This window comes from Lagenorhynchus albirostris, chromosome 10 (genome assembly GCF_949774975.1).
Source record: "Lagenorhynchus albirostris chromosome 10, mLagAlb1.1, whole genome shotgun sequence".
Classification (NCBI taxonomy): Eukaryota; Metazoa; Chordata; class Mammalia; order Artiodactyla; family Delphinidae; genus Lagenorhynchus; species Lagenorhynchus albirostris.
Window position 1 is genome coordinate 45,506,207 of NC_083104.1, and position 13,016 is coordinate 45,519,222.

Sequence of the window (13,016 nt, forward strand, 5' to 3'; positions counted from 1 at the left end):
TTTTTTCTCTCTAGTTGTGACGTGCGGGCTCCAGAGTTCATGGGCTCTGTAGTTTGTGGCACGCGGGCTCTCTGGTTGAGGTGCGCGAGCTCAGTAGTTGTAGCATGCGGGCTTAGTTGCCCCACAGCATGTGGGATCCTAGTTCCCAGGGATCGAACCCGCGTCCCCTGCATTGGAAGGCGGATTCTTTACCGCTGGACCACCAGGGAAGTCCTTCGAGAGTATTTTTAAAGAAGATTAATAGTTCAGGTAGGAGATGTACTATAAGGAATCTAATAATATAAGGTCCCTTTAAAAGACACTTAAAATCCTACAGTTTTAGGGCTGAAATCAGTTTGGTTGCATGTGAATCCTAATGCTAATAGAGTGGGGTTCTTGTTAGTTGGTATTGCCTAGGTAAATTCTTTCCTGTTGAATCTCTTAAAAAATTAAAATGAATTGCAAAAATGGACCCTTTGATTCGTTAATTCTGTTTATTTCTCCCATATAAAATATGATATATTTAATCAACTTGCTTACCCTTTTTTCATGTGTTTTATTTCAGTTGGTCGCATTATGTTTCAGCTCTTTTCAGATATATGTCCAAAAACTTGCAAAAACTTCCTTTGCCTATGCTCAGGTAAATGAATTATTAAATTATTTCCAATGAGAAGTCCTGGCTTACAGTTTTACCTTGCTTAACAGAGTAGATATTTTCCTTAAAAAGTAATGATCTGTGAAATGAGTTTAGCAAATAAAAAGTATTATTTTCACTGATATGATGTTAGGGAAGCATTTCTTAAAGGGAAGAGAGGAGAAAGAAATGGTCTCAGAAATGAAAAAGGAAGTACCACCATATGTAATGAAATTTTTATCCATTGTAGTTTATAAAATAATAGTATATTCAAAACTGACTTATTTTGGTAGAATTTTACAGATTTTAGTACTTTGAACAAATTTAGCATTCCAGATTTCACAAGAAATTTAGGATTAGAAGATAGAGAAGCAGAACATAATGAGATTGTTCTTTGTTACATGTAATTGGATTTATATTTTTAAAAAGAAAAAATAGGGAGGAAAAACATTTATGATATTACTTATCTCTTACAGTGCCCAACACAAGGGAGGGATTTGACAAAGGATTAATTGGATGGTGCTTTCCATGGAAGGATATGTTTGTAGCTAAACTTCATTTCTTTTTTTTTTCCAGGGGAGAAAGGCCTTGGGAAAACAACTGGGAAGAAGTTATGTTATAAAGGTTCTACATTCCATCGTGTGGTTAAAAACTTTATGATTCAGGGTGGGGACTTCAGTGAAGGTAGAGCTAAAAGTTATGCTCTTAATAACTCTGTCAGTTTCTAAAGCATCTCATTATTACTTTTAATTGTAAATATAGTGTCACAGTATGATGTAAATATTAGGTGGTCAGTGAATAGTTGTTGGATGAATGACTGTTATAGGCCAAGAATGTATAAAAAGCAAAATACTAAGACTTCCTTTTGTTTGTTTTTACGCAGTTTTAATACAGTTACTTGGTGCCAAAGTACTGTTCAATTGTTTTTATTCTTTTAGAATTTTGTTGGTGTGATTGCTGTTTGAAATAAGTGGGTCATGGAGAGAATTTTTAAAATAGTTTTTATTATAATGGGATTGGATTTATAGTTTAAAACTGAGGTTAATTGAGGAGTCTTAGAATTTTTATCATCTGCAGTAATTACTCCTTCAGCAAACTGAAACCATAAAAAGTAATTTATGTATATTAGTATATTTTTAGTTTTCATTATTGTTTAATGTAGCTCATTATTTTCAGGTAATGGAAAAGGTGGAGAATCAATTTATGGTGGATATTTTAAAGGTAAGGCTTAATATTTTATGGTCTTTTGTTTCAGTTCTGATATTAAAGCAAGTTTGATCATGTACTTTTAATGAGAAGAGGTTTACTTATAGTTCACTTTTTGCATGAAACTAATGCTGCATGAAAATACTTTATTTGCATGAACTTGGGGATAAATTACATTGTAATATATAACTTAATTGACAAGATTAATTAAGGCTAACTTTATGGTTAAACATGACTTTCAGCATGGAGGTTAGGCAACTATATACATGAAAACTCCTATCTTCCTGCCTAAAACTGTCAACATATTCTTTTGTTTATAGAGAATGTGGTCTTTTGCAAAATGAAAAGGTAAGAGAACGAAGCTCAGTAACACAAACTCCAACTCTGTTCCCTTGCACCCTTCCTAATAAATTTATGGACAGTCTGGGTCAGGTTGTGGCTGGATTTCTTATATTGCTTGAAGACTTGGAAAATTCTGTATACTGTTTCATACATGCATCTGTATCTTCTTTTCTTTACCCAATGGGTTATTATTTCCACGTCAGGGAAAAGAATCTAGTTAATGTTTATTTTCTCTAAACCAAGCAATTGCTTTGAATAAAATTTGGTATTTCTTCCTTTCTCAAAGGTTTGTATGTTTTCTTTTGTATACTAGAGCTGTATGATTGTGGTTTTTTCCTACAGTAGTATTTGCATAAATCTAACTATTGCACTTGCCCCAAAAAGCCTTAGAAAAGTCAGTTGTGGAAATTTATAATGGGATCCAATATTACCAGGTTTTAATGCCATGATAGCTTCAGTGTTATAATAGTCTTTTATATTTCTTTTGGGGGAAAATGGATTACTACTTTTTCAGAAGCCTGTTCCCAAGGTAATCTTTTTTTTTAAAGTTTTCTATGTTTCTGTTTGTTTTAAAGAAAGATTTGTTTGTATGAGTGTTAACAGGAAATTTAAATTAGTTTTCAGGATATTTCTGCTGGAATTAAATCCATCTCTAAGTGATCTTTATGACAGAGTCTTCCCTTTGAGCTAGTAGGAAACAGCTCTTTAGCTGGTTCTATTAGCATGTAACAATTTGAAACTAATGCTGTAGGCCACTGTAATGTGGTTGTTCCCTGTGGCAGATATTTGTATATCAAAAAATTGTATTTTGCCATTTAAATTTTTGTACTTACAGGACTTGCTTCCTTAGTTTTTGATCCTATTGATTAGAAAGAATCTACATAATTTAATTTAGGCATGTCCCTACAACTTAACTTACTGTAGTATTTTGGTTTTTGGTTTCATAGTCTAGCATCAATTGAATTGAGTAATAAATTTACCATATAGAAATTAAGCACATAAGAGGATTTTTAAACTCCCATGTATAGTGCATTATGCAGGTTAATTGGAAATTTGGAGGAAATGAGCTTTACTGTAAAGATTTTTCTAAAATTTTCTTGCTGGTTTTCCCTGAAAGTTAATAGTTTAAACATCATTTAACCAAAGTATGTTACTACTAAAAGTGACTGTTCTAAGGCTGTTTGTATAAAAGTGTTAAATATATGTTCTTTTTTCTCAAGGCTAAGTAGTAAATAAGTAGCAGTTTTTGTTTTTGTTTTATGCTTTTGTTATTTGATTAGTTAAAAGAATTTTTTTCAAAGTATTCAGTCAAGTATCTGTACTGACCAGAAGAGGAATTTCATCCTTTGCTTTCTATTTATTACTTTGAACATTGCACTTTAAAAGTGACTTATAATTGTAGACTGACAAATTTGTGTTTTCTTCAAACAGATGAAAACTTTATTCTCAAACATGACAGAGCGTTCCTTTTGTCAATGGCAAATCGAGGGAAACATACCAATGGTTCCCAGTTTTTCATGTGAGTAGGCATAATTCAGAGATGAGCTTTTTCTAAACAGAGAAGCGCTGTTCATGAGAAAGATGGTATCGTTAAACCAAGTTCAATGCTAGATTCTGTCAACTTGGGTTTTATTATGTTATAGTAATTGGTAAGCTCTAACAGCCACCTCAGCGGTAAGCATATATCCTGGATTTGAAGAATGGTACTTAAAAGGCGTAACTTAAAGATGTAAATTATTTTCAAAATATGTTGTCATCTTAAGAAAAGAAATTGGCTTTGACTTTTAATGAATTTTTTTTAACGAATTTGGGGGCTCAGATTACCAAATCTGGATTGGAACATAAACCCTTGATGAACATTTAAAACTTGTCCATGACTAGGACTGGATGTGCCCTTGGCATGGAAAGCATTTGGTTTGAGTAAACCGTAGTATGGTTGCTTTTTCTCTAACTGTTGTTCTTTGAACCAGTTTGAGAGAGGTGCCATTGTTTTCTGACATTGTATAGAGATAAATGATTTGGTGTTCAGCCAGCATTGTTAACAATCTTAAACTTTGTGAGATCTCTATGCGTAATTGAATTAACCCAATGTTGCTATCATTTCCACCAAAGTTTATGATATTATCACTTAGAAAACTTCAGAATGCTGAATTTGATATTTAAAAAACAAACACCTTTACGTGTACGTGTATACACAACCAAAACCTTACTTATTTCTCATCTGAAAGACTTTTGGCATACTTTTAGTTATATTCTTATCTAAAGCTACTCCAAAACCTATTTTTATTATAATCCCATGATATAAGATATGAAAGATAATTGGCTAGCATGGAGTTTAATGCTTTTGATTGGAAGTAAATCTCCGCAGTTATGCTATGTATATTGGAGAAATATTTTTCCATGGTTTGCCAGAAAAAAATTTTTGTCATCTTTCTGAATGGATGAGTATGAATGGCGCTTCCCTGTCTTTAAAGGAGTAAATTATTCATATAAAATAAATCTCACACTTTAAGTTTGTGTGAAAAATAGATTCCAACATGATCTGATAAAGTTCAGATAAGGGGCATTCTGTTCCTAAGAATGTCCTAAAAATGGAAAGCTGATAGAAGATGATAATGCTTGGAGTTGTGCAGGAAAAAAGGAAGGCCTAAAACAGTTATTCCTGTATCTTTTTTTGATCCCATAGAGTATTAGTTATTACCCTACTTTACTAGAGTATTTTTCAATTCTTAACCTCCTTGAGGGCCAAAAAAAAAGTAGGGGGAAATATTTTGAAAAACTTGATGTAGAAGCTGTTTACTCTTTGATTGAGGTTTCCCATTTCCATTTTTAAGCTTATCTGAACTGTGAACATGATAAACTGATGATTCATTGGTCAAAAAGCTACCATCTGAGGGCTCTAAAGTTTCTTTTAGATTTCCTTTTTTATATCAGTACATTTAAATTTTTATTTATCTGGTAGCAGCAGCTTCTTCCCATTGTTATATACTAATTAGCTTATTTAGAAAATGTTAGAGTTAAAACCCGTGCACCTACATACATTAGTTAAAATCCAGTATATGAGATTCTCTCTTCAAAAAATTTAGAGTATCTTGTTTTTATGTTATTTAGTACTTGCTTAAGCCTTTTCTAGAAATGTTTAGTATCAAATAAAATTAAAGCCGTGTCTGTTTTCTACATAGCTTAATTTTACATTAGACTATTTTTTGACAAGGAATACCAAATTAAAATTTTAACATCTGTAAATTAGTATTAAATTTTTTAACCTTGTTTTCATAATTAACTGATTGTAGATGGCACTAAAATCACTGCGAACTTGTGATTGAAAGAAAATTTTCTACTTTTAGTTTGACATTTACTTCTGGAAATGAGTTTTCAGTTAAAAGCAATCTTGGAAGTAAACATTTTTGCACTCACAAAAAATCCTTCTCTCTCTCTTTTTTTTTTTAAGAAGTTTTTATGCGTGTGCTTTTTTTTATGTGAGCTAAAAGTACCAATTCCTCAGGGTTTGCAGGATAAAATAAAACTAATGTTCACTTTGCTAAACAAAATGTTTCTTTGCTTTTATAGAAGGGATAGGTAAAATGGAGATGGTAGCCCATGAAAGAAATAGCTTTGAAAGTCTATGTCTTACAAGCCCAAATTCTTTTGGAATTGGAAGTAGTAAAAAAGTATAATGTACTATCTTCAAATTGTATAGATGACCACAGATAATCGCTCTAAAAGTTGAGGTTCTGAGGGTTGATGGTCACTGAGCTGTCTCAAGGCTTCCCAGGGGTGGCTTCTGCGTTTCATCCTCCTCCCACAGCTCTTCCTGTGGCACCTTGAGCAGCAGTTCTGCAGTCTGAAAACGAAAGGGTAGTGTGAGAATGGATCATAAAATGCCAAGAACTGCCTTTATAGTTCCAGTTTTATAGGCTTAATAAGGACTTTTAACATATCCTTGCAAAATTGTATTTGTAGTTTATGCTATACATCTGTTACCTTGTAATTCTAAGGAGTAAATTTGATGCAGTTAGTCTGGGTACTTGAGCAAAATGTTCCTCAAGAATTCTTGAGCAATAACTATTGTGCTCAAGAATAACTATTGTGCTTTGTACAATAACTATTGTCTTCATTACTTAAAACATTTAAAACCTCCCCTTCCTAAGGCATATACATCATCTTATTAAACATATTTTTGTATCTATTGCTTTCTTTGGGTGGAAAAATTATGTGTGTGATAAAAAACAGATTATCTTCTATAAAGCTATTTGTAATTTTTGCAGTAACTACTTTTATCTACTACTATATTAGTCATAGTGATTTTGCTTTTAGGGGCCTAAATAGAAGAAAACTAATTGTTTTTGGAATAGTACTTCTCAAGAAACGTGAAGAAGTGAAATATGGCACTATCCCCATGAATCACTGAGGAAGTAATGGTTTGTTCATGCTGAGCTATTTTTGAAGGAATTCAAAGAACTGGGACTAGAGTAGTAACCAGGTTAACTGGATCCTTGTTATTTATTTTTTAGGCCAAAGACTAGGAAGAAGTCACAGCAGAAGCTATAGGATTACAAAGTTTTAGACTAGAAAAGAATTTAGAGATCCTTTGTTCTATAGATAATGGTGAGTAAGGAAGAAAAGACATATGCAGCCCAGGTTATAGGAGTTTTACTCATAATCCTAAAGAAATTGATAGCTAGAAAGAGAATGCTGCACACTGTAAGCTACGTAGGTTTATTGACCGGTCTGCTCTGAATTTATTTATTTATTTAATTTTATTTTACTTCATTCTACTCTACTTTATTTTATTTTAATTTAATTTAATTTTATTTTATTTTATTTTATTTACCTCGCTGCGCGGCTTGTAGGATCTTAGTTAGCTCCCTAACCAGGGATTGAACCCACGTCCTCGACAGTGAGAGCGCAGAGTCCTAACCACTGGACCATTGGGGAATTCCCCTGAATTTATTTTAATTTTAGTAAGTTTTAGACACCACAAGCATTGCTGGAGAATAATATGACACATAGGAAAGGATTTTTCTTTTCCTTTGGCTGTCAGTCATGACAGTCTGTTAATTCTGACTCTGATTTTCATTGTCTTTATTTTCATTCATCAAAAGGATAAAGAAGATACTGCATAAAGTAATCATTAAAAAGATTAGTTAGGTGATTTATAGCTTTGTATTAAATATTCTTCTGGGTTAGAGCACTAACCTAGCTATCAGGAAGCCTTGTATCTAGTCTTACTTAGCTATATACCTTGAGTTAGTTTTGTTTTTCCTTTTCTGTTTGTAAAGTATCTACCCCACTTTCAAATATAAAGTAAACATTTTGGTGTGAAAATGCAGACATAAAAGGAAGAAAGTGTTTTGTAGGTTGATCCTAAGTGTCTGAATATGTGGAATGATTTATATGCAAATATTGTCTCTCCTAAAGGAAATAGTTGTACTTGCTTAATTTTCATCAGTCTGAAAGGAGCTGCAAAGAAACTCTGGCTCATCTTGCCTAAATTGGCTGCAGTCTCTTCATCGGCTGCTGTTAGAACATGTTTGAGTGGCGGTTGCTGTCGTCTCCCTTGGCTTAGTCTGTGCAGGCCTCATATCACAACCAGGGAATGAAAAGACCCATAGAGCCTTGGAGAACAGGCTCTGTCGTTGGCCACTGTCAGTGGTCATGATAATTATAAAAATACAAGAAAATAAGATAATGTCGAAAAGTCAAACTTTGAACTTTAAACAAAAAGTGTGTGTTGAATTTTAACAGTCATAATAGGACTGTGGGAGGAAAACATAAGTTCTAGGATATATTCTATGTCATTTAAGAATGGCTGCTTACCTGAATGGGAGAGAAGTGCTGATCGTTTCAGAGTAGCAGAGCAAGGGAAGTTGAGGGGTGGTTTGGTTTTAAGGGCTTTATAAAGCTATATTGATATTTTGGGGGTAGCAAAAGTAGATTTGGGGTAGAAATCTTTTTCCCTTCACATATTCATGAATTTGTGTGAGAAGAAATGCTAGTAAGTGTTAATAACCTGAGAAGTTCTGGCTTTTTTCCCTACTTTTTTGGGGGTAATACCTTCATATGTTAATTTCAAGATTTTTTCATGAACAGATTTCACGACACTTAACCATAATCCATCGTCTCTGGATATTAAGTGTCATCCCTAACATCCAGTCTTAATATTACTTAGTGTTTGTGTGACATTTGTGTTAGCAACCTGGAAGGAATTTTGTATCTCATGGTGTTTGGTGTGTGTTATGTTAATGTTAGTGCTGAATTTTTTAAAGCTGTTTTATTTTGGTGACTTATGGAACAATAGGTAGAGCACTGTAATGTGGCTTGGTTAGTTTCCATTGCCCTTACATGAGCTTTGTCACTCTGTACAATTTGGTGCCTCTTACAGGTGTGACAGTTTCAGGAGTTGAAGGGAAAAATTGCATGTTAAAGCCTGCTTAAGACAGAAATAGGTTGTCTTTGTTTCCTTCTCTCATGCTAGTTTACAGCTAGAGTCACTTTTTTTTTTTCAATATTCATTGGAAACACCACATTATTTAAAACTTTTTTTTGACAGTAATTCATGTATCAATGCCTTTATAAGAAATTAAAGCTATTTTTAAATATTTCAAGATTTAATATATCCAAAACCCCTATAAAGAATTTTGTCCACTGTATGTAATACAGGTTTTGGTCTGAATAGTAACAGATATGGTTAAAGTTTAATCGAATTAAAATTGGTCAGACAGTGTATATTCATTGAACAAAAAATTTTCATAATGGAGAAAATCAGATTAGACAGGAAAAGAAAGTACTGTGGCCAAGATTTGACAGCATACTTTTTCTTATACTTATATCTCTCTTGCCTTTTTATCCTTTGAGAAGATCCTTAAAATTCTAAGTATGCTGCCTTATTATTTTATTATTATTATTATTTTCAGTTCCTTAACAACTATAAGAGTGTATGCAATGGCAGTGCAGTGAACAGAAGCTACAGTCTAAACATTTGGTCATTAACTCCTGATGGTAATCTGTTTCGATGTGTGACCAAAAAAGCTTTCAAATGTAGAAACATGAAAGGTACTTTAATTGTTTGAAGTGAATTAGTAAAAAAAGTTCCCTGAAATTTTGTTTTAAGTCTCTTAACTCAGTTCTTTCCATTGAAATTTTTGATTTCTACTGCTAGTAACTGCTCCTGGGCATTCAGATTTTTTACTAATGTATGTATTCAGGATACATTATTCTCTTTCTGAGAAGGATGTTAGTTGATGACTTAGCCAGTTTCTGTGATTTGTAAAGCAATATATAATGTTTTGTTTCTAGCTATTATTCACACTCTGGTGTTACAATATTAGGGACCTGAGCAGATTCCCACTTCAACTACAATGCTTTTCTTAAACGTAATTCATCTCTACATACATATCCTATGTGAAAGAAAATTTAGAGCCCTCCTTTTTAAAAAGCTTTCTTGCTTTGCATAAAACTTGAAAGTATTTAATTTCAAAGTTATATTGATATTAAAACGTAGATTCAGTCTTGTCTTAAAAGTGTATTACAATTTATTTCTTGCCATTTTTGTGTAAAATTTACAGAAAGAGTGTTACACCGTGCGCTCCAAAGGTAATGTCTCATTACTCTAAGGCTCTCTCTTTTTCTTTCTTTGCCTTTATCTCTTTAATCCTGTTGTTATGTGCATTGAACCATTTTAAGAAAAAAAACTTTCTGCTTGATCTGTGGCAGCAGTACATGTAAAACGAGTGTGTTTTATTGTTCATGGTTAATCCTGGGGAGTATAATTTTAATTTCAGTGGCTTGTTACCACCTAGTTCCCACACATCTTGGGGGGTGGGTTATATTGTATATAATGGTTTAGATCTCATTTCAGTACAGAACTGTTAATTTCTGTATAAGGCCAAAAGCTGCTTTGATAATGGTAAAAATATATATATAGATTGTTTTTTGGAGTGACAGTGATACTTTTCAGTTTCTAAGATTTACAAGGTTTAAATGTGCATGTATTTCTAAAGCAGATTCATAGGTGAGGGAAACTAGAAAATCAGTGTTTGAGTGACAGGAGAAAATGGAAATGTGAAAATATTGAAAGCTTTTCTAATTTGAAATGTTCTTGTGGTTGTTTCTCCTTTAGGTATGTTTTCATAAGCATGTATAAATTACATATTTATGATAGTCTCTGGCCTTAAGGTCTTAACTTACTGAGCATATGTTACCACTGCCTGGGTCTTTACAGCTGTATAGTTTTGAAACATCAATACAATTAAGAGTTGGTGGGGTGAGATCTCTTTGCCCATTTTAGTAGAATTGAATGGCTTGGACGGAGCATATCATTTCCCCCGGCCCATCAGCCCAGTGCCAGCAAGCTTGCTTTACATTGGAATTTCTACTCTTAGAGTGTGGGCTGAGAACCCCAGGGGGCTTTTGTTAAGATACTTTCAGTATTCTTATTATGTAGTCTAACCCAACTAAAGCATAAATTTGTACTTCTGCATCCTGAATTGCAGATGCAAGTAATGGCCTTAATTATTCCCACCAGTTTAGGCACAGTCGGCCAGTTGAAATTTGTCCTTGAAATAATTGCTCTTGTCTTCATTTGTTTTCTTCACTACTGCACTAAAGGACCAAGTTTGTCTTCAGTTTTCATTTGAATTAAAAACAAAACTTGAGTCTGTCCATAAAGGTTCTATCCTCAAATTGAGTTTCAAGTATTATGTTGCTGCATCACTGCAGTTAGCTCAGATGTTTTAATCTCACTATTTGCTCCAAAGGTTTGCTCTAAGGTGGTTTTCATAGCACTCCTGTTAGCCAGGATGCAAATTGAATTGGGTTGTTTGTGTTTTAAGACTATCTGTAGGGTTTTCCCCATTACCAGAATATCTGAGAATTGTGAGAGAAAGGTCCAAGGAAGAGGAATATATCTAATCAATAAATCATTGTTTTCACTACTGCATGTTTGAGACTGATCCCTTATATTGTAGAACATTTTTACCTTTAAAATTTTTACCTCTTTCCATCTTTCATACAGTGGAATCACTGTCTAGCGTATGTACTAACTTCTTACTATGTTTACTGTGCTTGGTAAAGTTTTTTAATTATGGGAAGCACAATTCTATCTTAAAGTTCTTGTCCAGGGTAATTTCGGGTTGCTAGTTTCATGATTTAAGCATCCGTGACTCACCAGTTCGCGAGATTTTCTTCTTCTTTCTTTCTTCTGCCTGTTTTTATTCATTTTTATTGTTACATTGGCTTAAGCTACCACTTCTCAATCTTCTAAGGAAAATTTGAGACAGTGGTTTTAAAACTCAAGATTCCCTTTAAAATTCTGGCACCTCTTGAGTTGATATTTTAATTTTTTAAAACTAAATTCTGTAGTGCTTTTACAGAACTGAATATTCTTAATGTAAGTATAAGTGTTACATTTCCTGGTAGAATGATTTTTAACATTGTTGTGAAGGTTAAAATTGTGTTTTACTGACTTAACGTTTCATAGAATTGCCTTAAAATGAGTATAAAAATTGGTAAGGGAGCTTCTAGTACAATTGACTGCCTTAACATGGCCTGATAATCCAGTGACCTTTCTCTCAAATATTATTTCTCTTTCTTATAAACTAAGATGTTTGTGATAGATACTTCTGAGTCTAGTTATCTGCTTTTGAATTTTTTCCCACTGAAATTCACATAGTCTGAAGATCTGTGAAAGTGTTATGGGAAAACTAGCTTGGGTTCAAAACATCTTAACCAAATATACCCCATAAGACTTCCCAAGAGTGACTGCCACTTTGTGACTATAGAAGCAGCGGTTGGGTGTTTTCTGGGCCATGGAAATTTAAAGTGTCTATAATGTCATGATTACTTAGTTTGCTGTCAGAGTGTTAGCAGATTGAAGGTTTGCTCCCTACTGCATTTTCAGAGTTGCTGTGAGTGGCAGAGGGTCACCTTAGGTGAAGGAAGAGGGGCAGGAAGTTCTGAAAACAGGACTCCTGAGGCCTACCTCCATCTGCCTGCTTAAAAGATGCAGACTGACTCAGTATGAAAAATAATGGATAGAAAAATTCATTTAAGTATGTGGGGCAAGTGTTAAGTGTTGATCACACTTCTTTCCATAAGCAAATGGCTAGGTGTTTTTTATTCTTGTTTAATTATCTTGATAAATTTTGAGTTTGTTGTTGTTGTCATTGTTTTGGATTTGAGAATAACTTTAATTTTAATGTATATTTATGCTGTGTATTTCAAACCTATATCACATATATGTATACATATATAGTCTTCATGTTGGAGAGAGATATGAGTTTGTAATTCATTATAATCTTGAGGGTTTTTTTAAATCAGTAAAATGACTACTGTTGCTGTTTTTAAGCTTATTAAGTTCAGGTGTGTATCATGTTTAACTTTTTCCCCTATCTTTTTATCTTTACCTCTTTGTCCTCTACATGCTGTGATTTAAACCCTTCTGCTCTGTTCACCTGAACACCTGGTTTTTGCCATCTTCTTTATGTTGATGTTTGTTACACAGTACCACAAAACCTGCTCCACACCTGGATGGGTAAGAGTTATGTTCTTTTTATCTTGGAGAGGTGTTTGGGTGGCCAGTTCAAGACAGGTTAGACCATGGGTGAACCCTCAAGGGGGCGCTCTTGATCTCTGGGTTAATCTCATAGCTGAGCTCTTCCTAAGGGTCACAGGGTGCAGTAGTCTTGAGACCTCTCATGTCACTGAAGGGGTCTTTGCGTGGGCTCATGGGTGAACTTCTCAGGCATGCACTCTTGAGTGACCCTGTAAGGATGGTGTCTGAGTATCAAGTCCAATCTGATTGTTATCAGACTCTTTACTATAAAATAGTTAAGAACCATTGTTTTTAAGGCAG

General features: G+C 33.7%; 1 protein-coding gene across 1 annotated transcript in view; it reads left to right on the forward strand.

The window, feature by feature from the left end:
• The window catches only part of NKTR (natural killer cell triggering receptor), a 49,563-nt gene that overhangs the window by 14,093 nt on the left and 22,454 nt on the right, over positions 1 to 13,016 (forward strand). The window contains exons 3-7 of the mRNA XM_060162255.1: positions 545 to 619; positions 1,190 to 1,297; positions 1,790 to 1,834; positions 3,593 to 3,680; positions 12,666 to 12,695. Of these exons, the coding sequence (XP_060018238.1) occupies positions 545 to 619; positions 1,190 to 1,297; positions 1,790 to 1,834; positions 3,593 to 3,680; positions 12,666 to 12,695 (346 nt within the window). The remainder of the gene's footprint in view (positions 1 to 544; positions 620 to 1,189; positions 1,298 to 1,789; positions 1,835 to 3,592; positions 3,681 to 12,665; positions 12,696 to 13,016) is intronic.